The sequence below is a fragment of the Pocillopora damicornis genome, chromosome 8 (assembly GCF_964200805.1).
Source record: "Pocillopora damicornis chromosome 8, jaPocDami1.2, whole genome shotgun sequence".
Lineage (NCBI taxonomy): Eukaryota > Metazoa > Cnidaria > Anthozoa > Scleractinia > Pocilloporidae > Pocillopora > Pocillopora damicornis.
The window spans coordinates 7044898-7064840 of NC_142677.1; the positions used below are offsets into that span (position 1 = coordinate 7044898).

The window sequence follows — 19943 nt, forward strand, 5'->3', positions numbered from 1 at the left end:
TGAATGATGCCAAATCTGTTGCGAATTTCAAGATGTCGTTTACAATGGCAAAGCAGGAGTCACACTTGACAAAGTCATCGCTGCTCTTGCAACCATCTACGCCTGCAGTGAATTTTGATGTTTTAACTTACTCCCTACTTATCATTTGCCAGAAAATTGTTTTCCCTATCTGACAAAAGTTTTATTATCTTGTTTAACCGTCAGCGTATTTGCTGTTTTTCAAGGAGATACTGTTTGACAACAAAAATTAAAGCAGATTAATATATCTACAACCTTCCGGTAGGTGGGTTAGGAAATAGATAGTAACACTGGCTTTTTGTGGTGGCTGAGAAAGAAGAAGGGGGGGGGGGGAAGAGATCATGAAAAATCCCACCGTCAATATAGGGAGATAAAAAAAGACATGAAACTCTTAAAGGGAGGGGGGTCATCACGTAAATGTCCCGTTTCCTCAACAAAAATCCTCCTCTCACCAACCCCCCCCCCCCTCCGGTCACCCCTACCTCCTTTCCAGACGATAAATTACTAGTAATTGCCAGTCCCGTAGGAGAAGCCTCTATTTTCCCAAGAGAATATAATCTCTCGGTTGACACTGTTATCATTTTTTTTCGCAAATCTTCTCTCAATTTAGCAAACTTTAATTGGGCTAACCAGCGAAACAGTCGCTGACATTGTAGGCTAAACAGAGACGTTCTTTGAGATGTCACGCAAAGTCGATGGACGCTTGAGCGAGATCCGGGAGAGCCTGGGTGTCACACAAGACAGGTTGAAACTTATAACGCTTTCCACATCAAAAACATCACGTGCATCATAAATCAGACTTCAGTTATAGCAAAAGCATCATGGCTTCATACGCGCAGGACGGACTGTGGTCGTGGCTGGTTTGCGCTTCTGCAACTCTCTCATGGCTGGCCGCCTTAGGCTTTGTGTTCAGTTTTGGAATTTTCTTTCCTGTCTTTATGGATTATTATCAAGAGAGCAGAGAGAAAACGGGTAATGTAATTTGTACTCTTAAACGATATGATTCTGTAGAACAACATCTGACCTAGATTTGCTAGTTGGTCAGCCGGTGCAAGCGGAAAGCTTGAAAATCGGCATAGATGGCTACGAAGGAAAACGAAAAAGAAAAATGATTTAATTTGAACTGAATCTCTTACGTATTGAGGCTAAATTATGTAAATCGAACCACTTCGATTTGCAACCTGTTGAGCTGATTTCAGTTTAGGTGTTCGGCGACATTACTTACGTAGGTGACTAAATTCCACTCCAGCGAGCGCAGCTAACAATTTTTGCGGCGTTGCTGTTTTGTGATCGAATTCGTATCTCAAACGTGGGCTATCTCTTTTCGAGAACAGAGGCATGATTTTATGGAAAAATCGGATGTCTGCCAGTGCTATGAAATTTTTAAATATCTCATCAAAATCTAGTATCCCCGGGAAAAATTTTATTAAAAGAGAGATCAAGTGAGCTGAGAGTAGAGTAACAGCAAATATTTACTGAACGGGATAATTGCCAAGCGATTGTATTTTTTCTTCACTACAGTCGAGTCAACTGTTTGGTGCTGGTTAGTGTCCCCGAAGCCGCCATCGGGTATAATAAATTATCCCCGTCATTTCTTTTGTTAGTCTCGGAGCGTAATATGCTATTCAGGGGTACATTTTTGTTGATTCAGAAATTTTGTTGACAGCGGATACCGAATGCTAAAAATAATCGATTACAGATCAGTTTGTGACAAGCATTCACAATTTTGTGTCACGCAACAGCGTCACACGTTCTCAAGGTGTGACCATCTAGCCAAAGGTTTGAGTGTGACTTTGGGAGACAAGCTATGCCAGCTTTTTCGGGTTAACCGTTTAGCGTTTCGTTACTTACCTCTTAAAAACTCTTTTTTTATTTATTCTCTAACCATCATTTGCTCTTTGATTAGGAGTTTTCTGTCATTTTGTATAGAGTAGTCAGCGATAAATGCGTAGGATGTTATTTGAGGAAGCTTCGTCACATGTTAACCCTTAACCCCCTCCCTCCCAGAGGATTGTTAAGCAACTAATTTCTCCTGACAATATCACCCCTGAATCAAACATTAAGGTCACCAGAAAAAAGGAAATGATTAAGAGCGTCTCTAGAATCTAGAGAAGCTCTTGATTTTTTGACAAATTCTCCCTGTCAGAACTTTAAGAAATGTATAGAGAACAGTATGGAGAATTTGCATACTGCTGTCAGGGTGTAGAGGGTTAGGAGACGGTAGAATCTGAATACAGTGGAGAAGGAGAAATTTACTCAGTAGCTCTGTTCAGCAGAAATAGTTTCTTGACCACATTGGTGGAGGGATCATGAAAAATCCCACCGTCAATATAGGGGGATTAAAAAAAAAAAAAAAAAGAGGACATGAAATATCTCAAGTGGGGGGGGGGGGGGGATCATCACGTAAATTTCCCGTTTTCTCACCAAAAATCCTCCTCTCACCACCCTCACCCCTTTCTCCTTTCCCGACGATAAATAACAAGCAGACCCTTAGGAGAAGTATCTATTTTCCCAAGAGAATATAATCTCTTGTTTCCCCAATATCCCTTGACGCTGTTGTCATCTTTTTTCGCAAATTCTCTCTCAGTTTAGAAAACTTGAATTGAGCTAACCAGCGAAACAGTCGCTGACATTATAGGCTAAACAGAGACGTTCTTTGAGATGTCACGCTAAGTCGATGGACGCTTGAGAGAGATCCGGGAGAGCCTGGGAATCACACAAGACAGGTTGAAACTTATAACGCTCTCCAGATCAAAAACATCACGTGCATCATAAATCAGACTTCAGTTATAGTAAAAGCATCATGGCTTCGTACGCGCGGGATGGTCTGTGGTCGTGGCTGGTTTGCGCTTCTGCAACTTTCTCATGGCTTGCCGCCTTAGGCTTTGTGTTCAGTTTTGGAATTTTCTTTCCTGTCTTTATGGATTATTTCCAAGAGAGCAGAGAGAAAACGGGTAATGTAATTTGTACTCTTAAACGACATGATTCTGTAGGGCAACATCTGACCTATATTTGCTAGTTGGTCAGCCAGTGCAAGCGGAAAACTTAAAAATCGGCATAGATGGCTACGAAGGAAAACGAAAAAGAAAAATGATTTGATTTGAACTGAATCTTTTTACGTATTGAGACCAAATTATGTAAATCGAACCAGGTCGATTTGCAACCTGTTGAGCTGATTTCAATTTAGGTGTTTGGCGACATTACTTACGTAGGTGACTAAACTCCACTCCAGCGAGCGCAGCTAACAATTTTTGCGGCGTTGCTGTTTTGTGATCGAATTTGTATCTCAAACGTGGGCTATCTTTTTTCGAGAACAGAGGCATGATTTTATGGAAAAATCGGATGTCTGCCAGTGCTATGAAATTTTTAAATATCTCATCAAAATCTAGTATCCCCGGGAAAAATTTTATTAAAAGAGAGATCAAGTGAGCTGAGAGTAGAGTGACAGCAAATATTTACTGAACGGGATAATTGCCAAGCGATTGTATTTTTTCTTCACTACAGTCGAGTCAACTGTTCGGTGCCGGTTGGTGTCCCTGAAGCCGCCATCGGGTATAATAAATTATCCCCGTCATTTCTTTTGTTAGTCTCGGAGCGTAATATGCTATTCAGGGGTACATTTTTGTTGATTCAGAAATTTTGTTGACAGCGGATGCCGAATGCTAAAAATAATCGATTACAGATCAGTTTGTGACAAGCATTCACAATTTTGTGTCACGCAACAGAGTCACACGTTCTCAAGGTGTGACCATCTAGCCAAAGGTTTGAGCGTGGCTTTGGGAGACAAGCTATGCCAGCTTTTTCGGGTTAACCGTTTAGCGTTTCGTTACTTACCTCTTAAAAGCTCTTTTTTTTATTTATTCTCTAACCATCATTTGCTCTTTGATTAGGAGTTTTCTGTCATTTTGTATAGAGTAGTCAGCGATAAACGCGTAGGATTTTATTTGAGGAAGCTTCGTCACAAGTTAACCCTTAACCCCCCCCCCCTCCCAGAGGATTGTTAAGCAACTAATTTCTCCTGACGATATAACCCCTGAATCAAACATTAAGGTCACCAGAACAAAGGAAATGATTAAGAGCTTCTCTAGAATCTAGAGAAGCTCTTGATTTTTTGACAAATTCTCCCTGTCAGTACCTTAAGAAATGTATAGAGAACAGTATGGAGAATTTGCATACTGCTGTCAGGGTGTAGAGGGTTAAGAGACAGTAGAATCTTAATGCAGCGGAGAAGGAGAAATTTAGTGAGTAGCTCTGTTTAGCAGAAATAGTTTCTTGGCTACATAGACAGCTCAAGTTAGAAACCATGGGGACCCATAGGATACGTTGGTAAATCACGAGCCCACATTAATCGAGTCAGTTTCTTGCATTGCCTTGTGATTTGCTCTTTGATAAACTTCTTCTCTCTGTTAATTTTTAGCTTGGGTAGGTTCGCTGGCCATCGCGATAATCTTTTTCAGTGGGCATGCGTCGGGAGCTCTCATCAGTAAATTTGGCTGCCGTGTCACTGCTCTACTCGGGGCACTTTTGTGCGCCCTAAGTCTCGGTGTCTCCTCCCTGGCGAAAAACATTCTCGTTTTGTATTTCACCTATAGTGTGCTGTATGGCCTGGGTACAAGCTTTGTGTTCTCATCGGGCATCAACATCATTAGCAAGTACTTCAAAAAGAGGCGCTCATTGGCAATGGGGATTTTGACGTGTGGACAAGGGGCGGGAGTTTTGATCATGGCACCCGTTTTACAGATGATGATTGACGCGTATGATTGGAAGACAACCTACCGAATAATGGCAGGCGTGATTTTCTTGATGTGTCTAACAGCACTTACCTACAGTCCTAACGTAGAAGGTGAAGATACTGAAGGAACACCGGCGGAGGAAGAAGACAAGGAAAAAGGATGTTACATTGATGTATCAGTGTGGAAAGAGCCCAAAGTTTTGGTCCTTATTTTGTCTTCAACTATAATTATGTTTGGACACTATACACCGCAGATTCACCTGGTAAGTTTACAGTTCAACAACCATAAACACTCTAGTAAGCCCAAGTTGGGCGGGAGGGGGGGATGGGGGTATTAATTCCAGGGCTTCCAATAATTCTAGGGTGGTTATTGGAGGAGAGAGGGTGGAAGGAGTGGGGGGGGGGGGTCAGGGGTTTTTAAGAAAATATACTTGTATCGAAACACAACTATATTTTGAACTGAAACGTTACCAAGCTTGGTTTGCCTTTTTTCCTTTTAAGGGGAGGGGGTTCGTTTGGGGAAGAAGGGAGAGGCTAATGAGAACTTTTAGGCTAGGAGGGAGGTTTTAATCAATGAGGCACGGGGCATGAATGACACCAACGATATCTCTGATACTATCTCGTTACTGAAATTATATAAGTTTTATTTTGTTAAAAAAAAAAGCCTAAAATGGACTAAATGAGACTGGATGCCTGTTTATGTTGATTCTTAGGTACGATATTGTGAAGATATTGGAATCACTGCTGATGCGGCCTCTCGACTATTTGTTTATTATGGGCTGTCATCGTGCGCAGGGAGACTGGTATCTGGTCGTCTTTGTGACTTCAAAATGATCAACACATTCTTTGTGTATCAGATTGCCGAGATAGTCGCTGGAATGTCAATTCTATTTGTAACAATGGCAACGTCATATGTTCACATGGTAGTGTTCATTGTAATTTTTGGATTCTGCGACGGAGCTTATATTACAACACTTAATCTCATCGCCATTACATGCACTAGCCCCGATAAAATAGCCCTTGCGCTTGCATGGCAAATGCAAATGAGTTCGTTTACTACGGCCAGCGGTCCTCCCATAGTGGGTAAGTCAATGTTTTTTCTGCCGCTGATTCTTAAGCAAGCCCGTGAAAACTGAAGTGGCCTGAAGGTAACCGTAAACTATGAAACTAAACGTCAAGATTATGCTCCTCGTGAAAATGGAACTGACCTGGAGGTACCTATTAACCATGAAACGAAACATCAAGATTATGCTCCTCATGATGCTTGGAAGTCTCCTTAAATTTTTACTTCCTGAGGGGGATCTTGGGGTTTTTCAAAGGGAATTGGGAGGGGGGGACATTCGGTGCCAACAGGGTGTAAAGGGAGTCTAGACAAACTAGGGAAGACAGGGAGTTCATGAGAATATTACAGAGCCCAATGGGAAGATCAGGTAAATTTATCATCACACAACAAAAATCCCCCAATTCCCTCCCCCCTCCCCCCTCCCACGCATACACACCCACACCCACACCCACCCAGGCGATTAGGGTGGTGTGAGAAGATGAAAGAATGAACAGGTTACTTTCGTAGAAAAAGTAATCAAATTTGTTTTCCTTCAAACAGGTCTGGTGGCAGACACAATGGGCTCGTATGCGCCAGCGTTTTATATGGCTGGTGGAGCAGTGCTCGCGGGCGCTTGCATTCCTTTTTTCCTTCTCTGTAGGAAAGAGAGAAGCGCGTCACGTGATCTTTGGACCACGTTGGGCCCAACTGCAGAATCGGCAGACGTACCTGATTGGAGGAAATCTGTTGTCTGCACGGTAGACAAAAAAGCATCGATTCGTGATCCTAACTAAAGACCGAATTCCTTTAAAATGGACGGCATGTACGTTCATTTTGTCGCTGATCCAGTTCACAATTAGCTTGTTCTAGGGGTTCGGAGCGAAATAATAAAAGGCACGAGAGTAGCGGCCAAGTAAAAAGTGAGGGAGGCTCGGGTCGGGTCGGGTAAGCCCCAAACCTCCCTCGGTTTTTTCTCTTTGCCTCGCGCCGTTTATCATTTCGCTCTGAACGTCTGGAACAAACTACTTCACAATTATATTAGCTTTCTAATGTTCCTGGAATTTTTACGAGAAGTGATTGGGATGGAGTACTATCACGACTAAAAGACAATTTAGAAGAGCTGATCTGATGGGGTAATAATGTTGGGAAATTAGACTTGATATCTTCTTTTCCTCGCAATATGTTGTGGAATTGTTAAGAAGGATAAATTGCTTTTATTCTTCCCCAATGACGGTGTATTGTGTGTGATTGTGTTTTGTGTGATGTGTGCAATGTGTGTGATGAGTGCGATGTGTGTGATGTGTGTGATGTGTCATTTCTTGTTTCGTCGTGTTGCTTTATGCGTCTTTGAATAATTAATAATTTTATGTTTTTTTTAAGTTTGTTGTAATTTTTTGAATGAACTCTAGCGTAATATGCCATACGCTGATGATACAAATGATGATGTTTCTAAAATCCTATAATTTTTATGGAATTATTTATCAATAATTGTAATAGGATCGAGTTATGTCGAATCTGTTCTGTAATTGTTTGAATGATTGAAAAAATCAGGCAACATGAATATGAATGCAGACAGAATATGGCGACACAAAGTCGTGTTACCATCAGATCAAAATTATGAAAAAAAAATTGAGTTATGAAATATCTAATGGTCAAACATGTTATTTAATAAAAACATATATTAATTTTTTAAAATTGAACTGAGTAGTCCACATAGGAGCGCACGCAATGACAAGCTTGACGCCAAGTCTGTTCGGTGCATGAAGTATGAAGCGACTAAGAATATCGCTCCTCCCCCTGAATGCTGTTCCATCGTTTTTACCGCCCAGCGTTTCGTCTGATTACCTTAACAATTCGCCGGTACTCATTTAAACTCCTGGGTGGAGAGCGTTAAGTGTCTTGCTGAATAAATTAACACAACTACTCGGCTAGGTCTCGAACCCAGATCTCTCGTTAACGTTCGACCGCCGCGTGTTCCACCAGCTACATATGCGTGCCATGTAAACTATTTTATTACAATGTTCAATTACGAACGCAAGGCGTACATTTTACTTTTAGTGCTCAACTTGGGCTGATGATTGCCAATCACACTCGTAAACTTTTGTTACAGTTTTTTTTATTATTTGTTCATTTCTGCAGCTGCGTGAATTCGTTTTCAATTATGAGGATATGGCTACACAAAATTAAAAAAAGTCAGCTTCTTGATGGTGTTTTCTACGAAAAATTCTGACGTGCGCGCGGGCTCACTTCATCATGACGACAAAGTGCTTGACATTGATCAGATCTCGCGTGTCACGACTAAGTGAAAACGAGGAGAGGAACTTTCTTCGTCATTTTTCTCTTTCTGTACATTTCTATATCTACTGGAGCCTCTCGTAAGTTACAATTTACTCTTTTGATATATTTTCTGATAACTCTTTTTGCTTTTCCGCAAAAGTTCTAAAAGTTGCAAAAGTTGGTTTCTTTTACTGAATTTCTAGTCTGTGGCTTTGCACTCGGAGTGCGCTGGGGGAGTGGGGATGTGATTCCAGATAATAAAATGAGTGCCTCAAGCGAAGACCAGAGCCATCCGCAAAGAATGGCCGACTTGAGGATAGGGGTTGGTCCCCAGATGAACACAACAACCACGATAAGTTTCCATATCTGTATCTTGTTTTGGATTTCGAGGCTATTCCGATATGAGGCCACGCCCCACCTGGTTAACAATAAACAGGGTCCAGGTATCACCTGAAAAGGGCTTTCGGGACGACTGGAATTCCATAAAGGTTTGGTTTTTGCCTATGTCTTGTTTACTTAAGTTTCCCTTTTTTTTCACTTAAATATGCCTAATTGTGGAGATCGAGTTTGACAAAGACAAGTAGAACTACTGACCTCCCAACTATGATATTTCAACGTATGTTTTTTTTTTTTTTTTTGCCGCGGCCGGAATTATCTGAAGGCACATCAACCAGTGCTTTGATCTCCGAAGTGAAAGAACGAAAATTTGGGCAATATGTCAGGATATTTCTAGTGTCTTTCGTGATTAAGATATGCATGAAGGTAGAAATCCATGGATATCCTTACGTATGTAAGTATTCCATTTTATTATTTTTTTTCGATGATAGAAACTCCGTGTGCGATCGTATAATGTGAACGCACATTACAATGACATGCTCAGCAATAGGCAGTAAGTGAAATGACACGGCGGCTTCTGAGCAGCGGCGTGTCCGATGGCACGACTAATAAAGATTTTCCTTTTGTTTATGTGGCTCGATAGGAACAAAGGCACGTGCCAAGAAGAACCTTATACCATGTTTGTCGTATGCAATGAATCCCAGAATTCCTAATATTATGGCTGTTCCAGAATTTAGAAACACTTATTCTTGTTCCAGAAACAGCAAAAGATTAATACGGAATTATATTTCTTATAAAAAATTCTTTTTAGTTTTTCTAAATTTCAAGTCACAATTTTTCTCTTCCTCTCCCCCTTCGTAGTCTTTTTGTATTCACGTGCGGCGCGCGTGAATTCACAAATTAACCAACCACGTCAAAGAACCTAATCCTTGACATTGGAAAACTTTCGCGTACTTTTTAGTTTGTTTTCGCGGAGTTTTAGTCAGTTATTTTTTTCAGCTTTCGTTCGCGTAAATTTGTTCTCCTTTGTTTGGAATTTAAAGAAGTTTCGAAGTTTCTATTTTAGCCAAATGTTGTGGTTCATTAAATAAGGTTAATACATATTTTCTGCGGAGTTTGGACTCAAGTCTCTTTCATCGTAAATGGATTTGTTACATGGTGCTGAGACCCGGGAATATTGACTCACTGAAATGCTGATGAAGAATTGAAAAAGAAGAGAAAGATCCGAGGAGGACATAAAGGATACGTTACGACTACTCTGGAAAAGGAACCTCCTCTGGCGAATCAATTGAAAGCTTATCGGATTGCTCTTACGGAAAAACTCAATGTCCTTGGAGCTCTGGGCGACGAAATTCTGGCTTTAATGACAGAAAAGCACATCGAAGATGAAATCAAGGAAACTGGAAACTTCAGAGAATCTGTTCATCAAATGATAGTGGAAATTGACAAATTTCTCAACGCAGTTGATCTGGAAAAGGCCGGAAACACAGATAAGTCAATTCCTCTCTCTAATTCTAATTCGTTTACTGAAAGTCTTGGAATCGGAAAGGAAAAACTGCCGAAGATCAATCTCAAGAAATTCTATGTGATCCCATTTCCTTCAATCCTCTCTGGAACTCATTTGCAGTTCATCAGATGTTGACAAATTCAATTATTTGAGAAATTTGTTAAAAGGGCCAGCCGCAGGAGCCATTCGAGGGCTACCGCTTACAGCAGAAAATTACGAGTCAGTTAAAGCCATTCTAAAGAAACGGTTTGGGCAACCCCAAATATTTTCTAATCATTAATTCTCATATGGAGGGATTAGTGAAAGTATCAGCTGTAAGTGTGGACAATGATTTATGACGTCTTCGCCTTCTTTATGATCGAGTTGAAGCACACGTTCGAGCATCACAAGCCCTGGGAATAGACTCTGAATCATATGTGTTACCCCAAACAGAGAGGTAACACATCTGCATAAAAAACAGCTTAAAAGCAACTCCAAAGAGTTGAACAAACAACAAAAGTACGCGACAATGTCCACGGCGGTCTTCAATGTCAAGGTTAGAGTTCTTTGGCCGTATTGGCTTATTTTGTGAAATCACTCGCGCCGCGCGTGAATACAAACATAATACACACTGTACCAGGGGGGGAGAGGAAAAAAAGTTTCAATTTAAAATTTTAAGCAAAAAATATTTCCTTCAGTGTTCATCCACAAATAACGTGGAAATGCTTATTTACAATCAAAGTTTCTTTCACAGGAGGCGGCCGTTCTTGCTCAAATAACTGCATACATTTGTATGTCACCTTTGATTTACCAGTGGAATCTTATCTGAGTAACTATCTTTTCATTGCGTGGTTAACTATGGTGATCACGATTATCAACCTTTACTTTGTATCGCAGCGTGAGCGTGTTGTGAGCGTGCTCTGAAACGTTGTAAGACTGCGTATGAGCAATCATGTCTTTAACATTCCTGTTAAAGGATTACGTTATTTATCGAATGACACAGGCAAACTCGTCGATCTTACGACCTTTCGATTACTATTCATCAGTACGTTGTCGTTGTGCCGAAGCATAAAGTATCGGCATTCCTATCGTAGCGGTATTCAAGAAGGTTGTCATCTTGGACCTATACAAACGACCTAACGATTCTCCTACAGCTCAGTGGTAGAGCATACGAAGTATATACCGGAAGATCGACCACTATTGGAAAATCTATATCCCAAGTTCGACCCCTATTGGAATCACCGGGAGTTCTTTTCTTCCGAGCATATCTGTGCCAATCTCTGAATAACATTATCTTTCATTTGAAGATCACCGGACTTAAAATTTAGCATCTTCATTTACATCATCATCGCCATTCCTACAGATCATCTTTCAGTGACTTGAACTTTATCATACTTACAGGAAAGCCTTTAAAGCACCTCAACGTCTTCCGGGTCAAAAGCAATTGTTGATCAATTGAACATTTTTAATTATTGCTTTTATTCGAAGCTTTCGACAAGTGTTTCACTCGAAATAAGCGTGGGGAAAACGCGAATTGTGCAAATCGCCTGACTGGTTTTTACCGAAAGCGTATTTGTAGTAGGACTGAAAACTTCGCACATCGTTTTACAACGAAGAAATTGTTTGAGAGAGTTCAGATATTATAAATGAGTGAAAATTCCATCGATTAATTCAATTAAAAACAGACACCTCATAATTTGAACTTTCTAAGTTATTTTTTGTGGAGGATAAGAATTAATTACAAAGGGTTCTTAGGCCGCGTGTCAAATTATTTAATAATGACACATTTGCTACCACAAATTTATGTCGAAAACAAATTTTTGCCAACAATCAAAGTGATTTGAGAGAGAGAAAAGAGAGAATGAATAAGTTTAATATGGCCAGCCGGCAAAACGAAATATATTTATGAAAAATGGCAACCTTAAAGTAAATAAAGAATTTCTTTTCGAGTGGTCAATTAACGATTTGTTTTAGACTAACGTGAGCATTTTTCACTTACTATGTCAGTTATCAGTTTTCTTTTAATGGATCGGACTAGTTACAAATAAGGTCTGCGAGTCGTCTTCCCTTTGCGTCCTCTTCTACCAATCTTACTTGTGACATTCCAAAAAGCTACTTGGCTGGCTCTAAAGTGTTGCTTCAGCCTCGGTTTCACGTCGAGGGCTACGTAAAACTGCTCGTCTTTGGTAAATTGTCGCCATGTGATTTTCGAGGAACCGGGAGGAGTAGGAGATCTGAAAAGGAAAAATAACCTATTAAGTAATAGCTCTGCTATGTGCGGAAAAGACCGTTTGATTCTAAGCGACGCGTGGCGAGAGAGGCCGTGATCCTCCTAAAAGTTGGCCCCATTCCGATCCCTAAATTCAAAATTTTTGAAGGAAGAAGTGGAAACTAAGGAACACTTTGATCAGTTCTTACCCACATTTGGCAAAATCTGTCCACAGTTTCATCATGTATAGGCTGAATCCCTTTTCAATTTCGGAAAATCTGGGCGTGAAATAGTCGATTAAAGAGGAAAGCTTCTTAAATGGTGCTCCGAACACAAAAGAGACATCCATCCCGCGAACTGTCCCAGCCCATGCCGGGAACTGCGTAAAGTCCGGACGATGCTCAAATACGTAGAGGTAGGTTCTCTCTCTCGTCTAAAATGCAAGATATGAGATAAAAACAGCATATTATTAATTACTTATAATTTTTGCTTTGACATAGAGACGATACTGTTCACTGATTAAAAAGAGTTGGAGCCGGCGAGTTGGTAGGAATTTCTTTAAAATCCAAAGCACGTGCAATTACATGCATACCACCGAAGTTTGGCATTTGTCTCTTTAAATTTATAAAGCATATATATTGGTAAAAAAGTCAGAAAAAACGAGCAACAACCTCAAGTTGCGTGTTTTAATCAAGTTAACTGAGCTATGTATGTTTTACCTCCGCTAAAGCACTGGCCTCAAACATTGCCGGCGCTAGATATTTAAAGTCGCTTTCAAACTCCAGCATCATTTTCCTAATGGCAGTTTTGTTGCTTGGATCATTATGGTCTGTGTATCGATACTTGACCAGCTCTTCTATAACTCTATGTCGATTTCTGTTTTGCCATAGACTAAGTGAACGTTTTATGGTAAATTCAAACTCATTTGTGTCGACATGGGCGAGATTTCCAGCCTCTAGGACCAAATCAAGAGCTCCTTCGTGTGAAGTAAGCCCTATCATGACGTTAACACTTTTGTCAGGAAATCGTCTTTCTTTGAAAAGCTTCTGGGGAAATTCAGGAAGGAATTCTCCATCTGGAACAGGCGTGGTAATTTCTGCTGATATCTCAGTGGGGAAAAGCGATGAAAACCTCGTTTGAGTATCAATAATTTCCGCCGGGCTTTTGCTCCGTAAACAACGAGTGAGTTCCATGTCTGGCCCGCATTTAGCGACTTTCTTCAATTCCTTCAAGGTGTGAGTGCTTGCCCCATTACCTCTAAGTATAGGTGACGTGGCAAAGCCGCTCTGAATTATGGCTCCTTGAAACAATCCTTTGGACAACGGAGAAATAAGATGAAGGGAGACACTAATTCCCCCAGCACCCTCACCAAATATGGTCACTTTGTTGGGATCTCCACCAAAACTTGCAATGTTTTTATTGACCCATTGCAATACCATCACCTGCAGATGTGAGACAAAGTAGTTCTTAGATATTTTTGTTCGTTGGTTAGCTACGTTTTACTCAAGAAGAATGGATCTTGAAGTTTTTGACGAAGAAAAAAGAGAGTCAAGTTTAATTCTTTATTTTTTGTGTATATAGTTTGTAATTTAATTGCTAAGTGTTTTGTATGATAACACTGTCTTCTTTACAATACATTTTTACAATGCGTTACCGCACGGTTAGATCCGTATACCTGATCTTGCATTCCATAATTTCCCTTTAAGTCCGTGCCAGGGATGTTCAGGAATCCTAATATTCCAAGCCTGTAGTTAAAAGTTACCACGATCACGTCGTTCAATGAAGCCAAGATATGGGCCGGATAATGAACCGAGGAACCGAATGTGAAGTTGTGGCCTTGAATCCAAACCATGACTGCTTTCCTGTCGCGGGCTTTTGTAGTGGATGCCGGTAAAAAAACATTTAGGTAAAGGCAATCTTCGTCCACTATGAGAAAGGGAAATGTATAACAGTCACTTCGAACAAATATATGTTTATCAGGAATCGTAGAGCGTTTACATTTGATCTAATTTCCCTTGATAGCACTGGAAGTCTTTTTTGCTCTGTTGCTACATATTATTTTATATGAAAGCGTCATGCCTTACCTTCTCCAACTGTGACATTAGGTATTGGAAAATCTGGCTGAGGGCACGCAGCTTTGTAGTCTGTCGCTTGTCTGATCCCTGTCCATGGTTTGGCCTGGTTTGGAGCAGCAAACCTCAATTCATTCACAGGAGGCTCGGCAAATGGGATCCCAAGATATGAGAGAACTGATTTGCCAAATGGGAGACTTTCAATCTTACCGACAATTTTTCCAGACTCTATCTGCACGACGGTTGAGTTTTCAAAGCCTCTAACCTGCAAACGTGGATCAAAGGGATAGATTCTATATGGTGTTACTGAGAGAAGACGAACATATGAAGAGAACTACTAGTGATGATCCGACTGTTGTGTTGACTAAATAACAAGCTTCAAGTCAGCCACACGATGAATTTAATAAAAAAAGGTCAATCCATTAAAGCCTGAATCCAGAAAAACTCACCACTTCTAAATCTACGAAAGTTTGATTAGAGTTAGACTTGATGCGATTTGTCCCTGAAACAAAAAAAAAGTGAGTGAATAACTCATTTCTTCTCAAACAGCGCCACCTGTTGATCGTTTCAAACATATCATATATCATCCCGAGTACCATTCGTTCAAACCCATCAATGAAAAATGTTTTATTTATACCCAAGTTCAGTACGTTGTTCATACACAATTTGCTATATATGTCGAGCACGGTTTCTGAAATAAACACCCATCTTCCAGGTCAATTTGCCGCGTCTCTTGTGTGATATCTGTTCATATTCACCTACCATATACCATTTTTACACGGAAGCAATGTCCCTAATGAGTACATGATTGAATTAAAGGAAGTTAGAGCTTTTCATAAGATTCGCTAACAATCCTAACATCTCACCTTTGGGTATTTCTTCTCTCAGGCGAATCTTGAGTGTAAAGTGCCGCAGTGTATGATTTTTCCAGTAAATGAAAATTTTCATCTCAAGGCCATCATCTCCTCCTTTTATTCCTTTAAGCATCACGGCATTACTATTCAGAATAAATCTGTCTCGAAACCCCGGCCAGCTGTGATCTAGTACTTTGCATTACGCACTTGTGCAATACGCAATTTCTTCCTTTGCAGGTGGCATACTTTTGACATTAAGTTCCTTTACTTGGGTCCAATCCCGCACCATCTTCGTTAAGTGGTGAGTCAGGTTCACATCGCTTCCCTCTTGGGCCCAAATACCTGGAATGAAAAGATTTGTAAATACAGTCGTTTTGCAGACAAACGACAGACTGGAAGCTGGATGATTATGAGGGAAATCTAAAAGCCATTGCTGTCCTTGCTATCACACTCGGGTGGAGATACATTCTTTATCATATCCTTCGTAGACTGGAGAGTAATGTACTTATCATTTTCGTCTCTTGGGGCTTGTTTTGCGTATTGAAGACGTCCTTTTTTCGATTGCTGTCCGCCAACGTTCATTTATTCAGCAGGCATGACCAGTATGCTACCACTAGATAAAATGTTACCTGATCAAATAAGTTGCTCTAGCGCACGGGGATAAATGAAAAAAGACTTACATTTGGTAGAAAGATCAATCACAACTGGGTTATTAGTGGTTCGACTTCCATAATTGACCTCGCATGTAAAGATCACGTTTCTCTTCCTTGCCTCTCGTGTTGACCGTTTTATGATGAGACTTTCTTTGGACACTCCTCTAACAACTATTCCGTCAAACTCCTGTGAATGACTCAGAAGAGTACATTTCTGGGAATTGTTGCAATAAGCAATATCAATCATTTTCAAGCTGTTAGAATCCCTAACTTTCCATTTGATGTATTCATTTGAAGATTTCAGTTCTCTACATTCCAGACGTAACGTCTCGTTGGGGCACATATGCTTTTTCGGTAATTCACCTAAAGAAAAATGATCAAACTTGTTAAATTCACGTTGATCTCTAATCTTTCCTAGGGGCACTCTAAATTTTTTTTGGTACTGAGAGGTGGTTGTCTCTGGTGTAAAAAAAGCTTCCATCGGCCGACCAAGCTTATTATAAATAAAAGTGTACATTTTAAACCACAATAAACCTGTTGTCCCTGTTGTTAATCGCTTTTTCCCCTTTAGAGTTTGAATTTTAGCTTTGAGGCAAATTATATACAAACAAACTTCACTGACTGCAGGAAAAGCCCTAAGTAGTTAAGGATGGATGGCTTTTTCTGGGACTCATTTACAGCACAAAGGGAGATAGTATATTCAAAATTGCATTTTACTTATCATACCTGAAAAGTTTACCTTTCACCGTGAAATTCTGAGCTCAGGGTCAATTTATTCGATAGTCCGAGTCTTATTTCGTCAACTTATCATTGGTTTATTGATGCAAAACGGCATTGAAAACACAACGCCGTGATTTTGATGACTTCCTATTTTGTAGAGCACAATGCAGTCAAAATAGTTTTTTTTCAGTCAAATCGGGAATTTGCCTTGTATTGTTTTCTCTTGTTGAGTGACGACACGTTTGCAAATTAGTAGTGCTCTAACCTTGGACAGTAAACACAAAGCCCTGCAGTTGACCTGTAAAAGGAAGTTTATCTGCGTAAGTCTCAATGTATTATTTTCATATCAAATTACACACGTAAGGGGAAGAGATAATAACTGAACGGAAAAACAGGACAGATACTCGAGGACTCCCGGGATTTGTGGAAACCGAAAATACTGAAATGGGGAATATTATCACAGTTGCATGTATCCATTTCATTGGCTGGTTTTAACTAAAGGAAGTTGCTAAAGTGAAAGTGCTTACTGTGGAGAAAGTGACTTAGGAAATGACTCGTTCACAATCAAAGCTGGGGAATTTAGAAGCCCCTCTACAATTTTTCAAAATCATTTGAGTCTAAGATTTCGTAGCTGAGAATCATGAAATGCTCACAATCAAAGCATTTCCTTGTTGGTCGACGAGAAATACTCGATCTAACGGCTTGTGTTGGCGAGATTCGAATATATGCTTCGGTTTCGCTTTGTTAAGACTTTTATCAATTTGAAGTTTAATGTAAGAAGAATTTGAGCTAAAGAAGATGTTTTCGATATCGTAAGACTTAGTGAGAATGCTGATCCTCGAATTAAGCAGTGATGTAAACAAATTAGATTATTAAGCTACAAAAGTCATCACGTATGAACTGATTGATAGTCGTGTTCATTGATCTGTAGATTTCTTCCTGTGATTTCGTAAAACCCCTATGAACATCACAGGTTTTTTTCCCCAGGAAAGGAGGTACATTCGTTTACATGTAATATTTTTTTTCGTACAAACAGTTTCACTTACGTTGATCCACCAAACGTTAAAAAATTGTTTGAATCCGTGCAATAAAAAAAGCCTGATGTGGGTGACTTGTGGGCTCAGTCGCGCAAAACGTTCTTGCCAAACAACTAGCATTTTAAGGGAATTTTACCGAAAAGGACAAAGGAATCAGAAAGAATGAAATTTGAATACATAATTTTCGAAAAAGACTAATACAAATTGAAAGATCTTTTCAACTTTTTTTTCCTGTTTATGTATAGTTATTAGAAAAATCTGAAATCTTTATAAACTTTTCTGAGCTCTCCCTTCATTGTTATTTGAAAACATGGCTTCGACTGTTATATTTTTTCACTTTGTGAGCACATTTTGAAAAGTGAGGTTCACCACCCAAAAAGATGACTGGGATGATGAGCAATTAAAAGACTCACCTTAACTCAGTCTAAATGAGCGCACGCCACTGCAGAAGAGACAGACATATTGCGACGGAAAAAAATGACTCTCCTTATTTAATCAATACGGTCTCATTTGAGTGCCGAAGCATTTAAAAAACAGTTCATATTCTTTCAACTTACCTAGGGTAAGCAAAATCAACAAAGCAGTGAAGGAAGACATGTTTTGATTCACGCAAGAAGTTTCGCTTGAAGTTTAGTGAACACCTGTCTGTTGGAGGGAAAATGTAAAATCGCCTTATCATTTAATCTGTCGTTAGTATTTGTGATCTGGTTCAATATTTAAAGACAAGCTGTTTCTTTCGTTGGTCAGCATTAATTCTTTCCTGACATCGTCCTTCAGCTGTGCCCTGATACACGTTGCAACAATAAGAGATCGTAGATTTTCAGCTAATTGATTAGTTAACATAAACACATTTATAGTTTCCTTGCGGTCAGCACAGGATTTCCTAACGGGAGCAAATAAATAAATATTTAGCAAGCTTTATAATACAACCACTTACTTCTCGTAGATAGCCTTTTCCTCGGCAACTTCAGAGGTAATCTGATCTACCTCAGTGATGAAGGAACTGCTTGTGAGTGGTGTGAGGACGAATCTGTCTTACCTTTTCAAAGCGAGACTATAACAATCTAATTGTTTTCATTTGCGCATGAGCATGATATGAGCCGAAAGTGTAATAATGGTAAAAATAGCCTTTCAATTTTCACTTTTCAATGCAGCGGAAGGAACATCATTAATCAGCATCCTGCCACACCCGAAACTGTTTCCCAGAAGCGCTCAAATGACAACTTTCCAGCTTTTAATATATCTTGTCTGGCCCGCGAGTTAATTTACATATTTCGATAACGAACAGCTCCACTTATAAAAAAAATATCCTCAGGCCTTAGAAACTATTCTAAGCGAGTTAAGGTTACCTGTATTTCGTGTCTTGTGCTTGCTCAGTGGTGCAGGAGCAGAAACGGAAATGTGCTAAAGGGAAAAGGAAATCGCGGGATGGTTCTTAGCTGCGTTAAGAGATCACATTATCCTTAGCTGTTCCTGTTATGTTCACTGAGCGATGTTTGATCTAGTTTGACGATGATAAAAAGTTTTAAAAAGTGTACTTAAGATACAAATACTTAGTAAAAATGATTTAAACACATGTACACACAAACCGAAAATGCTCAAAATCATGACCCCAGAACAAAACCGCCTTATTTATACTGTCAACTTTCCGCAAACGGATACTATCGTAAGCGGAGAGTTCTATTCAAGGACACCAATTTCCATGACCTTTTTGCCTTCCAGTCAAATTCTGTGTTTACACCGTTATTGAATGGCATCCCCGTAAGTGGACACTCCCTCGTAAGCGGACGTGGACACTTGAAATTGAAAAGTGGATTATATTTTGCCTACGCTTTCTCGGACACCCATAAATAACTGATTCTTAGCAAAACAATTTGTGCAACCAAAAAAAATGAACTTTGACAGAGCAACAGAACAATTAAGATCGCTTTTGTCGAATCTCTGTTTATCCGCGGGAGAGCAAGATGGCCGTCGGTTTTCTGACATTAGCCAACATACACACTACTTTTCTTTGCTTTCCACTCATGGGAATAATTTTAGTAGGCGGAAAGTTCTAGTAATGAAAAGTTTTTCCAATTCCTGAGGGTATTCGTTTAGAGATAGTTGACTGGCTGTGATTTATCATCCAAATTACCATGCACGAGTAACAGAGGTTATGGATACAATACAACTTTATTACCTCTTCCGGTTATCAATTCAAGATAGGCAAATCGAAGGAGTCGAGTCTTACTGTTGAAATAAGGTGCGTGGTGCAATACTGTGTTTGAATTACGATCATAACTTTCATGTGTTTGAACAGGAAAAGCTAAAGATTCTACAAAGAACCTTAAACAAGAAGCCATTTCTGTAAAGAGTCAAAGAACGCTCTACCTGTTAAAGTGTAACTCAGAAAACAAGAATATCAAAAAAATTAATAAAAGCGTTACTCGAGTGCTCATAGTCCATCTGAACGATGGAGAGACTATTTAAGAAAATAATCTTTGGCCAAGGCAGCGACGTTAGTCTAC

At 39.8% G+C, this 19943-nt stretch overlaps 2 protein-coding genes, 1 long non-coding RNA gene and 1 pseudogene across 4 annotated transcripts; 2 read left to right on the forward strand and 2 right to left on the reverse strand.

The window, feature by feature from the left end:
* The first annotated feature begins 763 nt into the window (after window positions 1–763).
* On the forward strand, window positions 764–7487 carry LOC149041191 (monocarboxylate transporter 12-like). Of its 2 annotated transcripts, XM_089213750.1 has the most exons (5): window positions 822–990; window positions 2606–2972; window positions 4436–5013; window positions 5464–5833; window positions 6354–7487. In XM_089213750.1, exons 2-5 carry the CDS (start codon window positions 2822–2824, stop codon window positions 6584–6586), a joined length of 1332 nt encoding a protein of 443 aa, XP_089069876.1. In that variant the 5' UTR covers window positions 822–990; window positions 2606–2821; the 3' UTR covers window positions 6587–7487. The 2 variants fall into 2 exon arrangements, with proteins under 2 accessions (XP_089069877.1, XP_089069876.1); XM_089213751.1 differs by lacking the exon at window positions 2606–2972 and having other exon boundaries at window positions 764–990.
* Window positions 7488–9594: 2107 nt separating this feature from the next.
* LOC149041192 (uncharacterized) lies at window positions 9595–10493 on the forward strand (annotated as a pseudogene).
* A 1154-nt stretch (window positions 10494–11647) lies between these two features.
* LOC149041193 (acetylcholinesterase-like) lies at window positions 11648–16022 on the reverse strand. The gene is made up of 8 exons (XM_089214700.1): window positions 15707–16022; window positions 15234–15368; window positions 15039–15149; window positions 14185–14478; window positions 13776–14026; window positions 12820–13542; window positions 12310–12533; window positions 11648–12125 (listed from the first exon to the last, which is right to left on the reverse strand). The coding sequence occupies exons 1-8, from the start codon at window positions 16020–16022 to the stop codon at window positions 11930–11932; spliced, it is 2250 nt and encodes a 749-aa protein (XP_089070826.1). The 3' UTR covers window positions 11648–11929.
* Window positions 16023–16590: 568 nt separating this feature from the next.
* LOC149041194 (uncharacterized) lies at window positions 16591–18468 on the reverse strand. Its single transcript, XR_016188897.1, has 3 exons — window positions 18374–18468; window positions 17994–18081; window positions 16591–16697 (listed from the first exon to the last, which is right to left on the reverse strand). It is a non-coding gene; the product is annotated as an uncharacterized LOC149041194 (long non-coding RNA).
* Between the last annotated feature and the right edge of the window lie 1475 nt (window positions 18469–19943).